Genomic DNA, 26,520 nt, shown 5'->3' on the forward strand with positions numbered 1-26,520 from the left:
CCTGCTCAGGCTTTCAAAATGAACAAAGCAGGAAAACAGGGCAAAAAAAAAAGGGGGAACAGGACACAGCAGTCCTGAGTGGTACAGGGAAGAGGGGTGGGGGGGGGGGGGCGAGTTAACCCTTTGGGTAAAAGGCTCCCGATTGGACGCGGCAATCACATGACAGGTTGATGCATGGGTGCATGCGTGCAGAGGGGATTTCAGGGCCAGGGGTGGCACAGGTGCGGAGGCTGCAGTAGGGAGCGCGGAGATGGATGGGAGTGTAAGAGCAGGCGAGCGCATTGGCGCTGCAGGGCGCCGCGAAGCAACCAGTCTCGCGTGACATGCCCTCATTTCACATTCCGCACCTCGAGCGCTCTCTGGAGTTCATCATTCCGCCCGGGCCGCCCTCCGCCTGCAAGAGATGAGCTGCAGCGCAGCTCGATCCCTGTCCGGTCTGCCCGAAACCCTCTCCGCCTCCCCGCCTCCCCGGCCCGAACCCTCCCCACCTTCACCCCCCGCCACCCCCGCTAAATAAAGCAAAAGAGCAGGGCTCAGCTGGCACAGCTGGCACAGCCAGGTAAAGCGCCGGTTCCTGGTTCAGAGAAACGCAGAGCTGGCTCGATCCCTGTACAGTCTGCCCGAACCGTCCCTTCCGCCTCCCCAGCCCGCTAAATAAAGCACAAGAGCGGGGCACAGGTGGCACAGCTGGCACAGCCAGGTAAAACGCCGGCTCCAGGTTCAGAGGCACACCGAGCCGGCTGGAGCCCTGCCAGTAACCAGAGCCCTGATAGGCCACAACCGGTACGGAGCAGGGAGCGTGACTGCGGCGGCTCCCATACTTCCACCGGGCGCCTGCGATTCGCCCCCCGCGCCAGCCCGACAGGAAGCGCATCCCTCCCAGAGCCACCGCTGCGGGAAAGCGTCTCTTCACCAGCGGAGCGCAGCGGAAAGCGGGGGCTGATTTCAGACGATTACGGAGGCCGTGCAGCCGTTTGTGCCAGTCTGCGCTCTCTCGCCTGATTGGACGAGAGGCACGGCAGCGAGGTCAGGGCCGCCCAGCCCTGTTCCTGGACCTCCACCGTCCTGGAGGTTTTCATTTCAACCCTGATTAGGCACACCTGATTCTGCTAATTAGCAGCTCAATGAGATCTCTGGCTGATGAATGATGTTGTGCTTTGTTAGGGTTGGAGTGAAAAGCTACAGGACGGTAGATCTCCAGGAACAGGGCTGGGCAGCCCTGGGGTAGATTAATAAGTCAGATAATGGTGATGGTGTGGCAATGTTAATGAAAGAAGACCAAAATGCTCATCTTTCAGCATTTACACTCGGCTAAGGAGACAAAGGAAGGCCTTCTGTACTGGCTTTGAAGTGTTTTCCTGAGCTTTGTTTCCTTGGTGACACGGCAAACAACAGGCAAGCTTACAGAATGTCATCTTTTTTTCTGTCAACTGAAGGAGGCCATTTCAGTAAAATGAAAGGAATAAACCCAAGCCTGAGGAATGGAATTGGGAAGGGGTGGGGGGGGGGGGGGGTGGAGGAAAGAATCTTAGGCTTAATATTTCCACTTTAATATTTCCACTCAGAAAGTAAATAGATTTTGCCTAATAATTTGAACCTTTAATGTGCTCCAGTTGTTCTCAGAAGTTAACATTTCAGGTTCACTGAGAAAGGCGTACACATACATGAGTCATGGATAAAAACCATTTCTGTGGGAGCTTTTGTCTCAGGAGTAAACAACTCGCACAAACCAAAATGTAATGAAAACCCAGTGAAATAGATCTATATGCAACGTAATCCTATGGTAATACTGCATATAATGGAAATGATGACCATAACGAAAGGCGCATTATAAATGAACTGTGTACAGGCACATGCAAGCACGCAAGCACGCACGCATGCAGAGAGGCCTTAACTACTCTCTGAATAAAGGCTCTATCTGCCTGGATCCCAGGTCTGCCCTTCACTGCCATCAGAGTGCGTGGAGTGCTTCGTGATGGGAAGAGAACAATAAGTGAAATTCTCCCACAAAAATTAACCGATTACTATGAAATTTGGTATTTCGCCCATCTCACAAACCTTCATTGAGATATAACTTTTGTATCAGTTTTTCCAGACAGGTCCCCAAGTTGATGGCAAGGTCCATCATCTCAGTTGGAACATATATATATATATATGTGTACAGTTTGTGTCTGCCCTCATAGAGCCTCTGCAATTGCCAACTCTTGCTATGCTGCTTGGACCCCGGGAATCGCTGCTTGCAGCTATATTTATTATTATTAACTATTTTGTGTACACATAATTCAGAGGTAAGGAGTAAGGAGGTAAAAAGAATGTAGGCCAATGCTTATAAATGTGTATGCACACACGCACAGGCAGGTACGCACAAATGCACACGCAGGAACGCACACAAGCATGCACGTACACATGCACACACACAGGCAAGTACGCGTGCACACACACACACACACACACACACACATGCACGCACACACACGCACAAAGAGACGTTAATTACCCTCTGAATAAAGGCTCTATCTGCCTGCATCCCAGATCTGTCCTTCACTGTGTGGAGTGTTTTTTGATGGGAGGAGAACAATAAGTGCCTCACAGGCAAGGTCTTTCACCGCGTGTGTGACACTTGATGTTGGGGAAAGCTCTGAAGTGCCGCTCCTGTGATCTGCTCATTCCGATGAGCGGCACGTAATATTAACCTTCTTCGAATCGCTGCAGTGAAATAAAATTAAATGTGCCTCGTGCGCAGCAAACCGTGATCCACGTTAATTAGCGCTGACCCGAAACACAGACTTCAAAGCTGACTGGGAGACGGGATGCATGTAGCGCTGCTGCTGCACCGCGCACCGACACTCTGAGGCACATCAACCGCGTACTGACTACAGACTGCACAGGGAGGACGCAAGTCACTGCGTAATTAGAGATGAGAAGCACAGAGACGCTCGCAGACACTGTTCACTAAGCACAGAAACACCCAGACACTGTTCACTAAGTACAGAAACACCCAGACACTGTTCACTAAGTACAGAAACACTCAGACCCTGTTCACTAAGTACAGAAACACTCAGACACTGTTCACTTAGTACAGAAACACTCAGACCCTGTTCACTAAGTACAGAAGCACCCAGACACAGTTCATTTAGTACATAAACAGTCAGACAGGGTTCACTTAGTACAGAAAGAAACCTCCTGACCTGTCATACAGACAGACGCACTGTTCACTCAGTACAGAAGCACCCAGACACAGTTCATTTAGTACATAAACAGTCAGACAGGGTTCACTTAGTACAGAAACAGAAACACTCACTGACACTGTTCATACAGTACAGAAACGGGCACTGTTCACTCAGTACAGAAGCACCCAGACACTGTTCATTTAGTACATAAACACAGACACTGTTCATTTAGTACATAAACAGTCAGACAGGGTCATTAGTACAAACAGAACACTCACTGAACTTTCACTCAGTACGAACACAGACACTGTTCATTAGTCATAAACACAGACACTGTTCTACCTACTCACATAAATGGTCATATCAAAACACTCAGCACTGTTCAAGAACCAGCACTGTTCACTAGTACATAAACACTCACATATACTGTTCACTTAGTACAGAAACACTCACAGACACAGTTCCCTTAGTATAGAAACAGAAACACTCACCAAGGGGTCTTTTCTGACTGTGCTCATCATCCCCCTGGACCTGAAAAGAGAAGACATAAGAACAATAAAGAGTCTGGCATGTTCCACTGATTTTGGGAGACCCCTGAGAATCAAGGGAGAAGCCGCTACCAAGCATCCAGACTCGAGGAAATTAACGTGAACTTCGAAATACTCCCCAAGCTGGAGGTTTCTCAGATCTGTGCTGCATTTATATACACATCAAAAGACAGTGGATAAGATTCCATCAACATTTGGCCTTCATTTTGACTTGAAACAAGTTTTTTCTTTTTTAAAGCTCAGCACTAAAAGTAGTCTCGCCAAACTGAGTTGGTGAAAGTGAAAAGTGTAGCCCTTGCATTTAAAGCTACAGTCGAATGTAATACTGCTTGAATCCAGGTCAGTGTCATGAGCAAAAGCCTGGTGGCTATAACCCAGATAAGTGTGGGGTCATGTTGGAGACGTACAGGTGGGTTGGTGTTCCCTACACAAACAGTTAAGAGGGAAAACGACCATCCCGGTTTGTGTAGATCAGCCCAGAAAGCTTTCAGACAAGATGATCATTCTAAGGGACCACGGAAATGTGTACATACATAAGGTCCATCAAAACAAGCAGACTAATCCAAGTGCCTGAAAACGACCGTCCCAGACGGCCAAGGCAGGCATCGGCAAATCTCCTCACTGTGGCTCCAGCTGCCGACATTTTCTTCCAGAAGAATTAGCCCCTTCCAATTCTTTCCTTCTCTCAGCTTTAAAATCTAGCGTCCTCCTCTGAACTTCCTGAACAAATGTGTGATTTTCCCCCATGTTATAAAAAAGAGAGTGGGGGGGGGGCGGTGGGGTTCTGGCTAATTGTGTTCTGTTCCCCTTAGCCGCGGGGATCCGTGCCTCTTTGCTCCGAGCTCCCGGCTCATTTACCACACCGGGGCTCCCCGCTTTGCCATGGCGACAGCCGAAGGCGAGCTCTCGCTAAGCACGCGAGGAAAATCAGTCACGTCACCAGAAACTTTAAATTACCCTTTCTAACCCCCCGCCTACCCGCATCCCCCCCACCCCTCCACCACATCCTCTGTGCCAGGAGAGAGAGAGAGAGAGAGAGAGATAGTGACACTGAAAGAGAGCAGAGAAGTGCGACTGGGGTTTCTTTCTGATTTATGAACACCCCTCAGACTGACAATTACTGCACTCTCCGCTGTTTGCAGAGCGCACTTTAAACAAGCCGTAAATCCACCTCGGACCCGCGCGCGGCACGCCACTGCACCGCCGGGGCACACCGCGCACACCGAGACAGTCGGGAGAGAGCGAGACACAGCGAGTCTGTACACAGAGGACTGCCCACCAAACACAGCACAAACCGCACTTTCAGCTATCCAAGAGCGTCCAATCCTCCAGTCTCCCGCTCATCCGCTTCTGCAGCCCTGCTGTTGCCATGGCACCATTTTTTGTGTGTTTTTTAAAATCTGACTTTTAACTCCCTTCCGTAAATATTTTACCACAATGCACACGAGTCCAAATTTACTCCGGAGGTACAAGGCAAAGGGCAGCTTGTAGGCAAACGTGCGCCGGCGCGATAAAATTTACCGTAAACAGAGACAGCGATGTGTCGACTGAAACACGGGCCTGTTTTGTTTGTTGAAACGATTACAGCATATATTATTCAACAGAAACAAACAAGAAACTCAAGCACTAATTTAAAGGGCTTAATTCTTCTTTCTGGCTGGCTGGCTGACGCATGCACAGGAATCGCTTCTGATGCACACACAGGTAACCTGCTGCAGTTCACCTTGCCCAGCCTCCTTCTCTGCCAGGTATCTCTTCCAAAATGGTTTATTAATCTCTCCAGAGACACTGAGATTAATGCATGTTAAATAAAGGCTAAATTCTCATCTGGATGATGTGAGAGGCCAACACAATGCCCAGGCACAAATGATTAAGGCCAGTCTGGATCAGGTTTGAGTCTGACAGTGAGCAGTGGGGCTCTGGTTCGCAGGCAGCTCCCCTCATCGCCCATCCGAACGCCAGAGCCAGGATCCCGTGGGGACAGCGTCAGCGCTCGGGCCTGTGCCAGCTGTTTACGAGCAGCGCAGACGCATCTTCTGGGCCCCGCAATAATGTCAGGCTGAAGAGCGAACGTCTAAATCAAACCCTTTCCTGGGAGGAAAGAGAAGACGCAAGAGAGGTGATAAGCCCTCTGCCCCTCCCCCCCCCCCAATCTGTTCACAACTGTGCACCTGAGAAGACGCAAGATAGAAGGTGATAAGCCCTCTGCCCCCCCCTCCCCTCCCCTCCCCTTCATCCTTTCATAACTGCACACCTGCTGATGAACAACACACCCATTATGTGCTTATTTTATATCTCATTCCAAAACCATGGGCATTGATACGGAGTTAGACACATCTTTTGGGGCCTGCAAGACAGAAGCCCCCTGCCCCCCCCCCCCTCCCCATCATCCTTTCACAGCTGTGCACCTGCTGATGAACAGAGAGGTGATAAACACACGCACACGCACACACACACACACACACACAAAAACACACACACACACACACACATATACATACATACCAATATGCGCTTATTGAACATCTCATTCCAAAACCACAGTTAATATGAAGTTAGACCCCATTTGCTGCTGTAACAGCCCCCACTCTTCTGGGAGGGCTCTCGGTAGGGATACGGCCGCGGGGATTCGCTTCCATTCAGCCACAAGAGCATTAGTGAGGTCGGGCACCGATGTTGAGCATAAGGCCTGGCTCGCAGTCGGAATGCCAATTCAGCCCAAAGGGGTTCGATGGGGTAGAGGGCAGGGCTCGCTGTATGCTGTAGCATTAAGATTTCCCTTCACTGGAACTAAGAGGCCTAGCCCAAACCATGAAAAAACAGCCCCAGACCAAAAGGGTGTACAGACGCTTTTGGTCATATAGTGTGTGTGTGTGTGTATTTATATACACACGCATATACATACATATATACACACAGACACACATCCAATCATATGGCAAAGTGGGAGGTGGAGGAGTAGGAGAGAAAGTCAAATTAACTGAAATCATTTCTACCTTATCTAGTTTTTTAAAACCACAGGTGGCCTAATACCATTGGCCTGTAGTGTAGTAGAATCTGAGTGTGTATTGAACACTGCAGCAGGAAATCTTAAGCTTCTTAGCAATTTCTCACTGGGAATAACCTTCTTGTAAGAATGTTTACTTGGCCCCGCACATCTAACCCTAACGCATTCTGCTTTGCCATATGTCTTGCAACTGTAGTGCATGTTTTACTAACACTACAGGCTAAAGGTATTAGGCTACCAGTGGCTAAAAAAAACTGTAAGATAGATAAAATTTCAGTTAATTTAACTACCTCTCCACCCCCCTACCAACCCTCCACCACCCACTTTACAAAATTACTGGATAGACTTCCAATAATGGAAGTGTAATTAATGCTGAAGGAGCTCAATTTGAAGCCGTGTCTAAGTTTAATCTTTTATTTTTTAAAAAGTAAAACTCATCTTTTTGTGTAATTGAAGGTAGAATTTAAAAAAAAGTTTATACTTTGGTTTGTTATTTAATAAATGCACACCTATTAACTGAATTTTTCTCTAACTAAAGTTAAAAAAAAACAAAAAAAAAAAAAACAAAAAGAAACAAACCACAGGTGGCCCAATACTTTTGGCCAATACTGTATATATATTTTTCACCTGTAAAAAAAAATGAGCAATGCACTGGAGAGGTGGAGACTGGCGCTGAATTCAGTGTTGGGCAGGTCGGATTTTTAATGCCCGTAGCCAGAAAATCACTGCCTGAGTGGGGAGAATGTGTGCATGGCTCACCTGCACCAGGGCCAGAGATACAGAGACGAGGCAAGGACGGCCCCAGGCTCCTCAGATTTCAGAGGAGAGACACAGTATAAATGGCCTGTACGTACCATCAATATATTCCCAATCAGTTGTGCAACCTGTTAAATACAGATGCAAAATTGTGACAGCGCTCAAACTTATGAAGAGAAACGAAAGAAAACCAATAGGTCAAATATTCAAACAAGATAATCTGAATGTATTCATATTGATACTGAATTAACTTATTGCGCTATTTAAAAAAAAATTTTTAATTATTTTTTTAGATTTATTCAAGATTTATTTTTGTGGTCCAGCTAAAACATACTCTGTAAAGAAAACTGCCCGGTATATATATATAAAAAGAAAACAGCCCTTAATCAGCCATTAATTTAAAGTAGAGTAGTGCCACTGCATTCTTTGGACAAATTTATAATGAATTTGTTTTGTGCCTGTACTTTATGGGTCTAATGATGTTTTTTTTATTCAAAGATGACGGGAAAAGGAGAGGAATGTGGTCCAAAATTCAACCCAAATATAAAACGGGTGGCTATTAAGACTATTAGTCTGCCAGAATGCGTCATCTGGACTACTGCCACAACTTCTGTCATATATTACAAATATTAAGTTCCACATTTTCATTTTTGTAATCCACATTGATTACAAGTACTGGACCTTTTTATCTCTCTCTTTTAAAAATTTTTTTTTTTTTTTTTTTTTTTTTTTTAAGAGAACAGACTTTATGTTCCTGTAGCATCCATCAGTGTCAGACGGGATACCGTTATTGTGGTAATTTATCACAGGAAAAAAAAAAAAAAAATCGCAGCGCATTAGCTGAAATGGAATTCCGTAATCACTTAGCCCAGTCTGAACGCTAAAGAACACTGATACTCACACAAAGGATGACGGATTTCCTATCGGTCACAGAACACGCACCACAGCCTGCAGAGATTTGAACAGAAAATGGCCGAGCAATTTTATTCTTATTACTCTTAGAGATGGGGGGTGGGGGGGGGGGCAGGAAGGGGCGAGCAGGAAGGAGGGAGCACCGGCGCGAGCCTCATCTCCTACGGCCCCAGTGCCTCTGGAGCGGATGAAAAATGGTGAATTATTGCTCTGCTGTGCAGCGACTCGCTGGGTCAATTCCACCGCTGCCTCCCTCCGACTGAACGGGCTGTAACACCAACGGGTGTGTGCGTGTGTGTGTGTGTGCAAGTGTGTGTGTGTGTGTGTGTGTGTGCGCGCGTGCGTGTGTGTGTGTGTAAGTGTGTGTGCGTGTGCGCATGTGTAAATGTGTGCGTGTGTGTGCATGCAAGTGTGTGTGCATGCAAGTGTGTGTGTGTGTGCGTGTGTACACGCGTGTGTGTGTGTGTGTGTGTGCGTGTCTCCTCTGTCCATCCACTCCACCCTCCACACCCCTGGAAATGGGATTAAATGACAATACGGGACAGCGCGGTCCCCATTACGCTACATCATAGGGCTCCTGCAGTTCCGCACGTCGGAGTAAAAAACGCTCGGCACGCTAACGGTCCTGCCGATGCCAGTCCGCGTTCGCGGCACTTCAAAGGTAATTGAAGACAAGCGGGCTCTGAATTCCCGGACACCGATCGGCACAAGCGGCGGTTTGACAGGACAATTTAAAAGCCTCGGCATGACGAGGGGTCTTTTCATTTTCAGGGCACTCTCTGAGGAAACTCCGCTTTACTTAAAGAACTGCAAATGGCACTGAAAGTGCACACAATTACAAGAAAAAAAGAAAGAAAAAAAAAGAAGTCATATCTGAGCCTCAATGGGCATTGAATTTTAATGGACCGTGAATTCCATTATGTAATGTCAAAACAATCAGAGCAATCGTAAAAATAGCAGCCAGTATGTACAGTAAAGCGAAAAGTGTGCGTGGGGGGTTGGGGGGTTAATTACAATGTAAAGGCACATAATTGCATGTGAATTTGCCAAAGCTAATACATACCTAATGCATGCACAGTGCATTTCATAAATCAAATCAAAGTTATCCTATTAAATTGCACTGAATTTCCATCCCATACATTTTCACAAACTAATCTACCTGGCACGAAATACTTAAATTCATTTAGGGGATCAACTAAGTGAACTACAAGAAATTCTTCAGGTTGAGTTCTGTTAGTAGAACGAGGGGGCATAAATGGCAATTATCAAAAGGTAAATTCCACACAGACATTAGGAAGAATTTTTTCACGTAGGGAGAAGTCAATGTGTGGCATAGCCAGCCAGGTCATGTAGTAGAGGCAGTAACTCTGGGGATTTTCAAGACTAGGCCTGATACAGTGTTCGATACTATCTAGTCTGTAGGTAATCAGAGCACTAATTTAGAAAATGGCAAGCATTGTTGGGCTGAATGCCCTGTTTTTGTCATTATGTTATGTTATGTTATGTTATGTCATGTTATGTTATGTTACAACCAAGTCAGAAGCAAATATTCCACGCTACAGCTAGCAAGGTAATAAACCAAATAGAGTTTTAAATCTTAAGAGATGAAGTAAGATTACAGAAACCCCAGAAATACTTTTTTGTCCATTCCTACAAAACAACTCCAAAGTTTTTGACAGATGAAAAAATATTCTGATTTAAATGCAACGAGTGAATTGCAGACAGTGCGTCAAGAACTGCAATCAAAATGAAATTCTGAGTCAAAAAACTGCTATGCCAATCAAAACCGATATCTCCATCCCCATTATTACCGTTCTGACTCACACGGGAATACGACCTAATGTTCAATCGCATCAAGTGCAGAGACCTCAGAAAGTATTCACCCATTGAACCTTATCACATTTTATCCTGTTACACCTTAAAAAAATGTAATGCATTGAAATATTTTTTCCTCCTTCACCAACAGACAAAATTCAACACGTTTATGATGTGGGGGAAAAAATGTTTTATTCAACAACAAATTCACTCTGGGGGGTCAATGCTGTAAACCCTCCCACCCCCCAGGATTCAAATACTTCATAGATTTGGCTGCATTTACAGGTGAGTCTCCATGGGTCTGCACAAGCTTTACACATTTAGATTTTTGAATTTTTGCCCATTCCTCCACAGAAATGTTCTCCAACTGCCAAAATTACACAGAGTGTTCAGGGGACAACAGTGTTGAGATCATACCACAGATTTCCCGTGGGATAAAAAATCTGGATTCAGGCTGGGCCATTCCTGAATACTGACTTTCCCGTTTCAGATACCTTTCTGTACTGTTTTCGCCATGCGCTATGGGTCATTATCTTGTTGGAACATAAATCTTTACCCTGAATGCTAATCTGTTTCGGACTGAAACAGGTTCTACTCAAAAATTGTGTTTGGCTGCATTCATCTTGCATCCCACCTGATGAAACCACCATGACTGACAGCAGGGATGGTGTTACTTGGATAACAGGGCCGTGTTTTTTTGTGCGCCAAACATAGAACTTGGCTTCATCAGTATGACCAAAGAGCTCAAATTCAGGCTCATCAGACCACATGTTCTTCCAGAAGGTCTCAGGGACTGTAAAATGGCTTCTGACAAACTCCGGGCATGACTCAGTGTTGGCCTTTCTCTTCTCCTGAAGAGGCCAAATCCGTGAAGTGCCAAAGACATTGTTGATCTCTGGACATGTATTTAATTTCAGCCAATGAGCTCTGTCTGTGTTGTAGCTGGCCTCTTGATCACTCCCGTGACAATATCCCTTCTCATTCGGTTTCTTAGTCAAGTAGGACAACCTGACCTTGGTAGTGTCTTGGTTGTGCCATGTTATTTCCATTTTGTTACAATGGACTTAACAGTGCTCCAAGCAAGGTTCAAAGCTTTGGCTATTTTTTTTACACCCTTCTCCAGCTATTTTCCTCCTAACAACTTCATCTTGAAGTACCATGGACAGTTCTTTAGTCTTCACTGCAGTATGATGGCTCAGATCGGCTGTTTCAGTGATATTTATACTGCAATCATGCAATTTAACATAACCGGATTCAAAATCAACAGGTGGACCTTGTTAACATATTTAGTGTGATCTCTCATTTTAGTTAGAATTCAATTGGCCAGACTTAAGTTGTTGATTTAAAAGAGGGTGAACAATATGATACTGAATATAGAAACTGAACAATTCAGTCATTTTCAGGTATACTTTTTATACAATTCTGACGATACCGAAATACTTCATTTCATTTTTATATTATAGAGTAGAGATGCTGATTTTCAATTACTTCACAGTTCGAGTGATCACATAATGAGCTTGATCTGTAGCACAGAATCTATTTTTAGAATACATCTTGGGCCGGGCGGCACCACTTAACATAACATACACACAACAGTACCCAAGTGTTTATACCATAATAAAGTCTTCATGTTGAGCATATTGTGTCAATAAACACAGTGTCAGATATGATACAAATAATTTTATTCTTAACTCACAAATGTTGTGGCTTTGCGGAATTCTCAATTCCGATTGACTGGGACATGTGCATTATTTTTCCAGATCCCTAGCTATGAAGTAGCGCCTGCAAAAGTTAAACCACCGTTCTAAATGAATGCACATCAGTCTGACTCTATAAAGTGGGAATTTGTAAGTGCTAGTACGTCAACAGCTACCGTATCATACCTGCGACAGTGTAGCTTGATGTCCATGAATGACTGTATAGAGAGTACCAAGTCTAGTTACTGTACAGCTTGATAACACTTATATACAGTAGTTTAGCGGAGTTTTTTAATATAATTCAGTAGTTGGGTAGCTAGCTATCAGCGATGACAAACATGCGTGACCATTTTGACATAAAACCAGACTGAATTTCAATATTAAGTAACGTAGCCCTGTTTAGGTAGAAAGACGAGTTTATATTGCCAAGTGGTATAGGCTATGGGATATCTGATGGACTACTTAAGCAACGTTTCCATTGCCAAGGAATCGCATATTTGGAATTGACAGAGGTAGTAAATTTGCCTCGGGCAGGTTCCCTCTGCACAGGGCATTCAAACTGTTCATATTACATGAATAAATATGCTTCATTTCATCGTCCTCCTTCTTTTTTTTCCCTACAATAAATTAACAAATGGAGCCAAGTTGCACATGCATAGCTTTTATGAGAAAATAAAGGTCAAGCAGGCACGTATCCAACGAGAAATCAATCAATCCGCTACTCGTACCCGTCCCTGTTCTAGATCGTTATTTATTTTGGAGTAGAAAAAAAAAGTCCTATTTGCATTTTTTTTTTTTTTTAATTTGACTTCACTTCTGAAGGCACTGCGTCGGGTTTACAGTGGATTCTCTTAAAAGGGGCAGTGGGCACAGAGGGTGTTTTAAGAATGATTCCAGCAGGGTGCTTTTTGAAATACTCCCAGCTCCTGCACAGGGGGCTCAGCAGGACCCAGCCCTCCGGGCCTTCCCTCCGCACTCAGACGAGGCGCAGTCTGCGCACGATTCCCCAGTAATCTCCTGTGACAGGTGGTTTTTAAGTGATTCTCCAGAGGAGCCCCGAGATCTCCCCCTGATGTACCCGTTAAAAACGAGATCACGTCCCGCCCCGTCCCAAAAATACTCCAGTTTTCTTAGGGGCTTACATAAATCTGCTTGCAAATAAAGCATGCTTCGCTCACCATCTTTACGATGAGCTGTTTACAACCAGCAGTGCAGTTTACAAACCTCTGCGGTACAAAGACAGATAGAGAGGAAGTGACAGAGAAAAAGAGATAAAACACGGTAAATTTCTTTCCTTGCCAACTGCTTAAATACAACAGACTTCCAAAACCAGCAAATAGTGGACGGTAATGGTGATAAACACAAATGATAAATAAATAAGTTATCCTCGAGAAATAAGAAAATTCAAGTGGCAGTTAATGACCACTGGCACGAGGCAATCCCTAATAACCAATCAATTACTCGACAGAAAATAATGATAATCAAGCTCAGGAATTTTGTTCATTACCCCATTTATACCATGACAATTATTATTGCTATCAAACATTATACAATGTTTATCCTGTGTATATGTTCCTATTTTTTTGTTGGTATATACACATTACACTGGCAACATTTCGAGAATGCTTTTCCTTCCCATACATGAACAGAGGGACAGCAGGATGGAGAGAGGGAGAGTGAGAGAGAGAAAGAGAGGAGAGAGAGAAAGCCACTTTCTGTCCTTCGCGAAAAATGTATGCGAAACTTCACAAGCGAGAGAGAGAATACAAGGCAGATTCCAAAATTTTAAGTGGCTGAGAAAATATCTTGTCTGCAAGAAGACCTGAAGGTCTGAGAATTGATCAGCATTCCCGGTACTTGTTAACACCGATCCGAGGCAGGGCTTAACTGGGGACTCCTTCTACGACTGCACGCCCTTCCCGGGGCTACTAAATAAGCATCATCCAATCAGTGCTGCACACTCCAGGCCTCGCCTCTCTCCTCCTCTCCACACCTTTGATTTTCCAGCTCACGCAGCACGCCGCACGGCTGATTTCTCCCGCCTTTTTGAGCCTCCGAAGCCCTTTTCTGCCGCGCTCGGGGCCCGGCGATCCGCTCCACGCGTCAAAATGTAATTATTTTCTGACACGAGTCCCTCTAATGCATGACCTCTAACGAACACTTCAGAGGGCGCGCGCGCATAAAATGAAGATTGATCGGAAAAATGCAAACGAGCGTCCGTCTTAAAATGCATTCCTCCTGGGGGGGGGGTGTGATTGATCGCCAATTTATCAATACCTCTCATAAAAGTGATATGTTAACAATGCATGCCACTTCTGCTGGGGAGCAGTATCGATTCGCCATATCCATAGTTAATGAGCGCGGAACTGCAAAACAAGTCGACGGGCAAGAGCTAGCACGTGAAAGCGAGGATTCAATGAAATTATTTTCAACCAGGAACAGCAGGAAACACCCTGTCTGAATTGTCTTACTGTCGTACACTGTTAAGTCATTGCAAAAAACTTGCATCTGAAAAAAGGCTTAATTTTTTATGTGTATGTACTGTATTCAGTATTTGCTTCAAGCCCTAACAAACTCAGTTGTGACCCACATACTGCCATTCTCTGGGACGATTTCAAGTCCCTCCTGCTCTTCCAGTTAAACATTTACAGGAATTTTCTGACATGATTATTTTTAGCAGCACACATCACAGTCGAAGGAATACATGAATATTGCGTGTAAACCACAAAAAGTCTGTTCGAATACATCTGAAATGACAAAATGTGACAGAAATATACCTGCCATTAAGCTGCCATGAGAGTAAATGGCTATAAAAAAAGACTAAAATATGGAACACTCACTATAAGTGGAAAGGCCTATGCATGTTTTATGAATGTGATTAAATTGACAGAGATCTTTTTTGGAGGGGGGGGTGCTTTCCATTTCACTCGCGTCTGGTTGTTGCTGCTTCGTGAGAATGTTTCATGGAGGTTGTATTCCCCACTTCCATGTTGAAGGTTCACGAACTGAATCCGTAATATGACTGACCATCATTTTTTTTTGTTTGTTCTTTGAACCTTTTCCATTTTCTGGAATTCTAGTCTTCATTCACTTTTACAGAACAGGAGCCAAGGTCAGAGGCACAAGCAACTAGCCTCACTGGATGCAACAGATCAAAAATGTAAAAAATGTAATAAAAAAAATATATATATATATATTATATGTATATAAATGTGTATATATATACACTCATCGGCCACTTTACTAGGTACACCGGTTCAACTGCTCGTTATCGCACATATCTAATCAGCCGAATCACGTGGCAGCAACTCAGTGCATTTAGGCATGTAGACATAGTCAAGATGATCTACTGAAGTTCAAACCAAGCATCAGAATGGGGAAGAAAGGTGATTTAAGCGACTTTGAACGTGGCATGGTTGTTGGTGCCAGACGGGCTGGTTTGAGTATTTCAGAAACTGCTGACCTACTGGGATTTTCACGCACAACCATCTCTAGGGTTTACAGAGAATGGTCCGAAAAGTCCGGTGACTGTATACATACATACATATATATATATATATATATAAAGCAAGAACATATAGAAAAATGTCAATTGATTCTGGCATGTGGCTTTGGCCACTGGATCATTTCATTCAGTTGATTGTGCTGGCAAAGGTTTCCCATCACAACCGGGGTAAATATAGCATGTGGTCAGGATGCAGTGTGCCTTTGAAGGCTATTGACTCAAACAGCAGCGGGATCTTATTACAGCTCCTGTTTGGGCCTCGGCAGCCTGAGAGCCCTGCTGAGCAGCGGCGGCTTCCGACTGCTGGTGATTTGTCCATGTAGAAGTTATTACGGGAAGAGAGCCGGTCTCCCTGCAGAGCACACATCTGTGGCAGAGAGCAGCGAGCTTTTCAAACTTTCGGCGACAATAATAACGCTGCACAAATTCTGAGGGACAATCTGAGAACTCAAGCTGTCTCGAGAAGGCGGGGAGGATCAGCGAGAGGGAACCGCGAATCCTTTCCTCGCCCGCATTGTTTTCACAGCAAAAAAAGCTTCCTATTTTGGAAGAGGTTACAGAGAAAGCGTAAAAAAAAAGAAAGCCGCACGTAACTTGTAAAACAGCGAGTTGCGGAGTGATGTAGAATGTCTTGGGCAGAAATTGGCGTATGAAAGCTCCGGGATCCGGAATGCAAATGGGGGGGGGGGGGGTGTGGCGGTGCGGAACGTGCCCGGCATTCGGAACGCACCTGCCTGCCCCCGGCGCCGGCGCCCGTCATCAATCTGAGGGGACGAGACGGCGAAGCGGTAAAGAAACGGCGTCGTCGACTCGGAACCTCGCCGTTCAAAAAAAAAACCCAACTGCCGCACGCGCAGATGTGACCGTATAACAGCGATCATTACGCGCTCGGAATCAGCAGGCGGGGGCCGCCGCTCCTTCCGTCAAAAGTTTACTGCGCTGGCAGCGTTTCAAACCAAACGGTCCGATGAAAGGTGGAAAGACGTGGTAAACGAAAGCCAAGAAGATAAAAGGAAGACGGGTAAAAAAAAGGAATACACTGGTGGTGTGATGTCATGTTCCCCATAGCAACGCATCCCTGGGATAGGAACCCAAGGTTTAATGAAAAAGATGAGCCACAAAGATAAAGCCCATTAAAAATACAAAAGGGCTACTTAGGCTAAAAGTTACCGCGTTGCTTTTAGTCTTTACATAATTAAGGATGTTGTGCATATTAAAATGTTCGTTTTCGTTTAAAATGATCTAAATTACACCATATAAACATACATTATTTTGCAACTTCGCATCAGTCTCAGGGAGCTCTCCCAGATTGAGAATAAAACATTAGATGCATACATTTGGTTCCATAATCCCCATTACAGGACATTTGCAAACATAAATTTCTTGCTTGTGCAGACATTCCCATAATCAAAATTGAAGCCATCTTTGAAGTTTTTGTCCAGTTCGTGACATTTCCATTCATAACATTTCTACATTTACAAGTATTCCTAAACCACAGTTTTCACAGGATTGCACAGCCTGTGCCACACAGCCACTACAGCTTATCCAGAATGCCGCTGCCCAATTTGTCCTCAACGTCACCCCCCTGCTGAGATCACTCCACTGGCTACGAGTCACCACCAGGATCAGGTTCAAAGTCCTGAGTCTGGCCTACTCTGCAGCTAATAGGACAGCCCCCTCCGACCTACAGGACATAAGTCAAACTTACACGCCAGCATGAGCACTCCGCTCTGCCGCAGAGGGGCGACTTGCACTCCCTGTCATCTGGGTGAAAGGTTCTCGCTTGTCCCAACCACAGAGCTTCTCCACCCGTTCCTCAATGAACCACTCGGGCCCTGTCCCTTTTTCGCCACGGTCAGAAGACGCATCTATTCAGACTCAACCGGGATTCACTCTATCACAACTCCACAGGGTGCTCCCAATCTAGGATCGCTCTTATCACAGGTACCCTTCGATCCTCTAGCATTTTCATATTACACTTGTATCTTCATCCAGCACTTGTATTGCACTTGCATCGTTATCTTGATGTTGCAGGTCTATGATATCTTGTCGTCATGCCTCATTCTAGTTTGACTCGTCATAACTTTCTGACCTAGCCTGCGCTTACTGTGTGAACTGGACTTGATGTCCATGGCTATGGATAGCTGTTACAATGAGTACTGCACCTTATCTGACCCGAGTTTTCTAGGTCCAGTGACCTTCGGTATGCACTTTATCACTATGTCACTTTGGATAAAAGCGTCTGCCAAACAAACGTAAAGGTAAATTCAAAGGCCACTGACCCACCGACCGAAACAAACGAACCTCCGTCCGTTCACACGAAGGCGCTCAGGACACCGAACCCCGACGAGGCTGGCCGCGCGAACGAAGAAACGCAACGATCAGCCGAAATCTCCCGCCGCCTCGCCAGGAAGCAGAGCTGCCTCTCTAAACGGCAAACGTTTCAACGAAGTAGTCCTTACCGGCGAGCCGGCTTCCTTCAAATCCCCGACAGCAGCGCTGATTAGTACTGCAAATAAATCAGACGGGGAGAAGACAATGTTAGTGATGAGAGGAGAGAGAAAAAAAAACAAACAAAAAAAAAAAAACAGAGGCAAACAACACAAACACAGTCATCAAACCCTCGCGACAAGTCAATGACATGTAAGCCAAGGGGAGGAATATAAATGGATGTGTGCGCTCACGAAGCCAGGAGTAATTACTGGTACAAAGTGTGTGCAAATCAAAGAGTCACAAAAAATGCTCGGAAAAATCAAGCAAATGAAATGCCGCTGGGACCTAATCTTCCAGGAAAAAGAGTCATCTGCAGACAGGGAGCTTAAAGTTGCCATTGGGTGTTTCTGCCTCTCGATGCCTGGCTCTTCTCTGTATTGGATTTTGCAGGCGCTCTGAACCAGTCATCTCGGAGCGTCTGTAATGAGAACACAGAGGGCTTCTCTCCACTTATATTGCCATCGATTCACGAGGTATGGGTTGGCAGAGGTGGGGGAGGTGGGGGAGGTGGGGGGGGGGGGAGGAGGGGGGGGCAGTGTTCCACGGGAGGATGCCAAGTCAATAAGCAGTTTTTAAATTGAATTTGTGTGCTGCTACTGGGCTCGCAGTATGACAGTGGCAGCGCTAAGTGCCGGAGGCTTCCAAATGCCACGCAGACTGAAGTCACAGCCGTAAGAACTAAACCGCAGGACCGAGGGTTCAGATGCCCCTTTTCAGCTTCTCCAAAGTAAGAAACTGTGACTAATGACGAGGTATTGATTAAAACTGCAGGTGCCCGTTGAGTCCGCAAGGCCTCAATTCTCTATTTTTTCCCCCCCAAGAGGCATGGCGTTTTTTTTAATATGCATACTATAGGCCCGGCCTGACAGTTATCCAAAGTGCCACATAACCGATGCACGCTCTACGGTCACCGCAGCTACTATTATAACACCACACGGCTTTTTCCTCTTAAAACTGACAAATGTGACCACATCTGTAAGTGTCACACCCATCTATATGCGAGTCTCCAAGATATTCTTTTTTTTTTTTTTTTTTTTTGGTGCTCTTTGAATGCCAAACACAAGAGTTCTGCGGAAAGCCACGGTCAGAATTGACCACCAGGATGTTATGATCAGCACCCGGGATGTGTCTGGCAGCTCCAAGGCTGTGCGCAGGCATCCCCCCGGCTGGAAGTCCTTAAACAAAGGAGCTCCCCTCAAATGAGCTGGCAAATCCAACTGAGTGACTTAAAGAGCAAGAACAGAGGTGGGATTGGGGGAAGGGATGAGAAAGTCATTAAAGCATGTGTCTTAGTGTTTCTGGGCCAGAAGAAGGAGAGAGGAGAGAGAAGAGAAGAGAAGAGAGAAAAGAGAAGGAGACGAGAGAGAAGAGGAAGAGAGCGAGAAAGAGAGAGAGAGCGAGAGAGAGAGAGAGAGAGAGAGAGAGAGAGGGAGAGAGAGAGAGCACCAAGGGCCAAGAAAGAGAGTGTCCTGTGTGCTTATTATAGCACCTGTGAAACTGTTAAGCTGGCTTAGATATTTCCAAAGTACATTTCTGGGATTTACGGTAAAAACAATACAGAAATAAAACTTATGCAAAAATACTCAATACACATTTATCTTTATCTCAATTCCAAACAATATATATGGTTAATGGATACCATTTACCTTTGCTAGATCACATTTAACAATGAAAGTGGCATTAATTTTATTTATTTTTTTGATAAAGAGGCGATTTACATAGGCTAAAAAACCCACTATAATGAAGGGATGGGGGCATAAATCATGTTTATCTGTGCAAACAATTTAAATGAAAAAGGTCTTCATGCAGAAGATTATTGATATTTATTGTTTTGGACTGACATTCTCAATTATTTTTCATCTTTATCTTCTTTTCAACAAAACCATTATAGGGAAAAGGACATAAAGCAAATGCAGATGAACAACCAATAGAAACACTTTAAAAAGAACAAAAATTACAATGGTTGCAGTGCTTACCAATAGTCACTGGTTATGAAATACATCTCTCCAAAGTGTCATTCCTCTACCACCTCTTATAATTAACACAGGTCAATTTGAGCTAAACTAAACAAGGGTTAAGAGGCACATAAATCACGTCAGGCCAGCCAGTCCTATAGGTGGCTCAGCAATGGAAGGTATTATTCATTTTTAAGTGGCTAGACAGATAGACATTTTCCACTGAGTCTCCACGGCCAACAGGCATAGACACAAAAACAATGATTAAGAGTATTCACACCCAAAAGCAGAGATAATTCTACCTAATAAGTGTAGATTTTAAAGGGCTAGGTAAACAACTGGTAATTATTTAACGACATCAGCAAGAGTTGATCATTACAACTTGATGTTATATTTATTTATTTATTTAAACACACAATGCAACAAGAATAAATAAATAAATACAAATAAAATCCTCAAATGACCCTCTGAAAAGCTTCAAAAAAATGTCATAAAGCCTTTTCAGATAGCTCAAGTAGATGTTAGCTGATAACAACAGCCAAGAAGACAACTGGTTAATTTATTTATTTGTCCAGCTGACATCTCTAGTGGTCGCGCAAATCACGAGATGTCAGAAACAAGAGGCATACATTTTACAGGTACTTTTTCCCAACACAACAGACAGCTGCAAGGAGCGGAATAACAGGGAGCGCTCCGAACGATGAAAAAAGCGAGACACTGCCGGACTACACGCGTTGACTGGTAGGGCAGAGCAATGGGCTCCCGCGTGGCAGCGAAGGACGGAGCTCACCGCCAGCACAGGCAAAAACCCGACGGCATCGACACCGCGGCAACAATCTTAGTCCCGCGCCGGTGAGTTTATTGCAAGTTAGCTTTGGGTTTACTGTAGGCTATGCTACATAAGCGGAGTCCTGGTTACTCTCCGGGAGGCTACCGGCGATCAAACGTCAAAATCAAAATGAGAGACACTCGTTTCCGAAGGCAGCGTTTCTCAACCATTAAGAAATCTTCCGTATCTACTGTAGGTTATATTTCAACCCTAATTTGGCACATCTGAATCCACTATTTAGCAGCGCGACGAGATCTCTAGCTGTTGAATGAAGTGTGCTTTGTTAGGGTTGGAGGCAAAACCTACAGGATGGCATATCTCCAGGAACAGGGTTGGGACCCACCGTCCAAAGATGAGCACTAACTCTCCTGAAGTGTGTCTTGCAGTAAGGAAAATACAAGCTTTAGCATTTGCATTGGAGAAAAATGCACAAACCACTATTCTATATATATGACAATTGCAGCTTATAAATAAATAAATAATAGTAGCAATATCCAGCACAGGAACCTCTTCTAGCAAGCACTACTGACTGACATTCAGGATAATGCTATAATCTATCTGAAAAGAAAAATCAAACTCAACACAAGCTCTCTGACATTCTCCCTTAATTAGACGGATACCTGCAATGTACTTCTGAACAGTCAATTGCAATCTGAGACAAGCTACAACATGCTTAATGAATAAATTAAGAATGAAGAAATAAAAAACTGCATTAAACTATTCACTTATTCACGCTAAATCGAAAATCTGAAATGAAATGCTCTGCATCTTGAAATACATCTAGTAAAAATGTTTTGATGTATTTACGCCATCCTGTGCAATCGAATTATTTCATTCTTCTATTAACTTGATTCAACCTGTGGCTCAATTCATAGATGCAATTCAGAATAGATTTTGCTTGCCTGGACTACATCTACTGCCCTGGGCTGACACCTTTCCTAAATCTATACACAGCACTTGGGTCAATAACCAGGGGGAGCAAATGGCATCTTTTCACAAGCCCCAGGGCCTTGTCCTTTCAGTGCTGTAACCGGAATTTAAATGAAGGTGTACATTCAGTGGTGTGTAGTAGCGCAATAAAGTCATGTCTGTACGTACTGTACTGTATGTTTGTATAACTTTCAGTGTGTTGGATGCTTGTGCAAGTGGCAGGGTATGTCTGTTCCTTCAACTGCAGGGACAGGAATGCCAGGGGCAATTCATTAGTTATGAATAACGTACAACTGCAAGAAACTCATTACTAGAATAGCCAAATAATGCAGTACTACTGAATTTACAGGACAGCACTTACATACTGCTATATTACAGTATTGTGGGTATTGTAATACTTACATTTACAGAAGCTGTAATATTGTCACCATGTAAACAAGCTGCTCCCCAAAACCTATTAACTCAAACAACAACTGCATATTACCTTGACACAAAAAGGTTGCCAAAAAAAACAAAACACAACCTTACAGAACAGTTGGCAATTTTACACAGCCAGCTGAGCTTCTTAATTACAGCGGGGCTTTTCCGAACACTGAGGTGAAACACAGATGGATTACGCGGAGACGGAGTGACTTACTAGGGCGTAGAGACAGGCCGCGGTCACGTACCCGGGCCCCAAGTCTACGGCAAACCGGGGAGGATTTTAAAAATGCAACGTTTGGCGTAAAAACAGGCATCCTTCAGGAATACATCCAAGTTCGCTCCTCCTCACTCTGCCACATCTGTCACAAACCTGACATCTTTTCATACGCGTCCCAGGGGGAGGCCCGGGAGAGACGTGGAGAAAGTCATTTGCTGACGTCCGTGCCCAACCTGCAGTTTATTTCCTCACATCTCAGGCAAGGCAGAGCGAGAGAGCAGCTCGGCATCAGAAAACTAGTGCAAAATAAATTTTAAAAAATCTGTGTTTCCTTTTAAAGAAATGTTCTGGACTGAAGTGGACAGAGGGGTGTTTGCACTGGACATCAATTTGGTACCTATTGGCAATACCAATACGGCATATCGTTTTTTTCTTGCAGGAAATGTGTGACACTGGGTTAAGTAAGCTTCCTTACTCTTCCCTTATGTGCGGTTCCTGAGACAGAAAACACAGAGGAATAGCGTTTGGAATGAACAGACATGAAATATTCACTATCCGTCATATATATCCCTTCTCCGCAATATCCATCTTCTGAACCGAGGGGGACCGGGGCGGAGGGGGGATGTGGCATTGGGACTGTGGTCCTAGCGGAGTGACAGCTTGTGATCATGGACCGGGGGGTAGGGGGGAGGGGAGGGGAGGGGAGGGTGTTGCAGGATTGCAATTCTCTCTCGAACCCAAACTAGTGACAGGGTCCCTAACAGCTTTCCCACCCCCCTTACATACAGGTCTGCCTGCAGCTACAATTGCCTCTGAACTTTCTTGGAAACAAGAAACAATTAAGAAAAACAATGCATGCAAAGTGCCAGGCATTATGATTGAATCTTGTTGCTACATGCAACTGAAAGCTTATAAAAATGACCCAAGGGACTTTTTCTGTTGTTTCATTATTTTGGGTTGGCCTTTAGGCAATTCCAAATCACACAGAGGTTCTTTTTAAGCCTAGCATCCTCAAAAGTCCCCAGAAGAATATTTCTAGAAAAAAAACTAAGACATACCTAAATCAAACCTGACATGTAATGGAAACACTTTTAGTGTTTAGAATGACTCCGTGGTCATTTTTACCCAGGGGCATAATGCTGGTCATGACATTTACAGATAGCGGCAATGCATGTTTACCATTAACTCAAACACGATGTCTGGAATAATTAATATAACAGTATTATAATATCTGTAATAACTATGAAGGGACATAGAGCTAAATGTCAAACAAACGCTGGTAATTAAAAATGCGTTTTAAGTCTTTCCACAGGAAGGATCATGGGTAAATAAGCACAGGAACATTAATTTTGCATTTTGCCATTATATTTTATACAATTCATGGCCATAATAGAAATTTCTCCCATTTGGAAAATATATTAATTAAAATTTGAGCATATAAAGTATGCTTTGATCTACTGGAATGTCATAGAATATTTTCCCATCATCTTGAGACCTACCTGGACCCTTCTCACAACAGAAAAGTCCTTAATAATGGTTTTGGATGTGCTGACATGCATTTTTTTAAAATAACTTTTTACAACCTTAGATGGCTGAACTTCTAACGGTGCCACCAAGAGGAAACCAAGAGCAGGCCTTCTAAGACAAAAGGCTCTCTCTCTCTCTCTCTCTCTCTCTCTTTCATTAAATGTTCACCTTCAGGACTACAATAAAAGCTATTAATAACAATGTCCCTCAAGGTTCGAGCACTAATGAGACATTTCAGCTTTTAAAGCCCAGCCTGGCCCAGCTGTATCAGTTCTGTTCACTGAGCTTGCTCTGCTTCCTGTCTGAGATGACAAGCGCTTCATATTTCACCTGCACTGAAGACCGTTTCAGATATCCTGACTCTGCACTGCAGCTGCCCCTAGTGGCAATCGCCAATAAACCCTGAGCTTCTGCAAAGCCTGCCGGGTAACCTGCTTAAATTAAATCTGTCACTCCTTTTAGAGATGCTTCTGCCCCTGCCCTTTCAAGTGAACACATTTACTTAACTGAATACGGTCTCAAATAATTATTCAGACACATTAAATCAGCAGGCATAATATCTCCTTGACTAGAGGAGCAGGATTTCTACTCTGGGGTGAGACACTGGCTCATTATCTTTGGGCTGCCTGGGCAGTACTGTAACTCCACTGGGAGAGATATACTGGCTGAGATAGGCGGGGAGATTCAGATATTCAACTCGAGACCTTATTTGTCGATTAGGGAGAGGTCCGATGCAACGATCTCTAAACCAAATACCCGAGTATGTTCGCAGCTCACGTTTCCACGCGAAGGGTTAAAATGCTTCCATCCGTATTATTAGTACATCTTATTTTACAGGCTACACAGAATGGGGTATTCTTCTGTCCTATTCAACATTGCTTTTTATCTTCGATCTGATAAGAGCTGGCTGAGTAACCATGTGAGTCAGACCCCAATGTATCACCGGCCGGGGCCCATCTATCCTGAGCCAACTCCGACAGACCTTAAGCGAAAAGCAAAAAGAGCAAGCTGCTGGACATTGGGAAGCTAAGTTTTATTTCTCTACCTAATGAGGTGGCTGTCCCTGGTATTGACAAACACAGATGCACAGTCTCTCTCAGAGGGTAAATAATGTTTTTTTTAGTACCGTGTTGACTCGGCCTTTCTGCAGAAATAAAGACCTTGATAATTGGATCAAGTACGTCGCCTTCTCCTGACTGGATTGTCTCTCTGTTATGAGGTCGGATTTTTCCCTTTCAACTCTACACATACATGCATAGGATGTTTTCCCCAAATAACACTCCCCCCCCCCCCCCCCCCCCCCTCCCCCCCTCCCTCCCCCGAGTCTCATCAGCAACCTCCCCTCCCCCTCCCCTCCCTCCCCTCCTCCAGATTAAAATGCAAAAGGAGTCCCCTCGCAAACACCTTCAGTAAAAGAAACACCTGTTCTGGCAGACCGAGCTCATTGTTTTCATCGTTCAGGTCTCTCAGAAAGCGCCGCGCGCCCGTTCTACATTCATCCCCCCCCCCCCTTCGCCCAATCAGAATTTGAACAGATTTCAGGGAGGAGGATTTTCTGATAAGGTGCCCGCCTGGACAGGGCTCTGTCCCGACGCAGGCGGGCTGGGACCAGGGGGGGGGCTTGTGCTACATGAAGTCAGATAAGGAGAGTCTGATGAGGCAGGTGGGCACTTTGATGGTGGCAGAGCGAAGGTGTCTTTTGCCTTACACAGCAGCAGGACGGTCGTTTGTATTGCAGCTGCAGGTTATAGCCGCTGCACACAGCCCAGCTGTGGGCTCTGAAGGCCCATATGCCCCCCCTCCCCAGGCTGGAGCATTAAGAGTCATTTATTTCATACACAACAGAAATGGAAGGCCAGAGAAGGGGGGAAAAGACACGTGTGGGACACGGACAGTTCGAAACCCTGAACATCGTGACTTGCACAAGATTATTTCAGGATTTTGAAGGGACAGAAAGCTTTTAGCAGGATAAAATTTAAATAGGAAAAAAAAAACATTTTTAAAAAGTAAAAGCCAGTCCCGGTGTGGTTCAATCTGCCAGGGTCAGTGTGTACGCTGGCGCTCAGGAGGGTCTCCGTCTCTAGGATTCCTCCGCGCGCGCAAAGCACGGCTGACTTCCCCGTGGCTCGGTCCCCTGGCAAATCCCGGCGCTGCTCCTGACTGATAAAGCAGGCGCGAGCCGTGCGGTTCTCCTCCACAGCCAAAGGGATTTTACACCGTCGCCGGCACGTCGCGCACAGTCGCTTCGGCAGGTTTCGCAAAAACACTTCCCTTCTTTCTTTATTTATTTCGGTTTGAAGTTAGCCCCCCCAGTGCACAGCAAAGCCAAGGAAATAATGGGAAGAAACACAACGCGCTAGCGTTTCAGGGAGCACTGAGACTTCCCTACCTGCGGGTCATTCTGGAGTCATTCATTTGTTTCTTTTCTGGAAAACGAGTGACACTGGCGCTTTTTAAATTTAAACCCGGCATTTATTCTGAAATGCCTTGCGAATATTACTGCGTGCCCTCACCTGGATTTTGTTAATCCACTACACTCAGGAGGCATTTCACAGCTACGTTTTCCCTCTTACGCAGACGAGGCGCGGTGTCACTTTTGAGGTACTCTCGCCTCCGCTAATTATACACAACACATACGGAGGGACCTGACAATGTGACACTCTCACAAGACGCACAATGGAGTTTTACCGAGCGCCTCTCAGACAAAACGAGGCGGAGGCAAACTGCACAGCTTTT

The 26,520-nt window shown here is 44.8% G+C and overlaps 1 protein-coding gene across 2 annotated transcripts in view; it reads right to left on the reverse strand.

The window, feature by feature from the left end:
- b3glcta (beta 3-glucosyltransferase a) overlaps window positions 1–26,520 on the reverse strand; it is a 78,580-nt gene that overhangs the window by 44,069 nt on the left and 7,991 nt on the right. For both annotated transcript variants that reach the window (XM_064302327.1, XM_064302326.1), the window contains exons 2-3: window positions 17,873–17,919; window positions 3,662–3,701 (exon numbers count right to left, since the gene is read on the reverse strand). In XM_064302327.1, the coding sequence (XP_064158397.1) occupies window positions 3,662–3,701; window positions 17,873–17,919 (87 nt within the window). The remainder of the gene's footprint in view (window positions 1–3,661; window positions 3,702–17,872; window positions 17,920–26,520) is intronic.

The sequence above is a fragment of the Anguilla rostrata genome, chromosome 12 (genome assembly GCF_018555375.3).
Source record: "Anguilla rostrata isolate EN2019 chromosome 12, ASM1855537v3, whole genome shotgun sequence".
NCBI classification, from domain to species: Eukaryota; Metazoa; Chordata; class Actinopteri; order Anguilliformes; family Anguillidae; genus Anguilla; species Anguilla rostrata.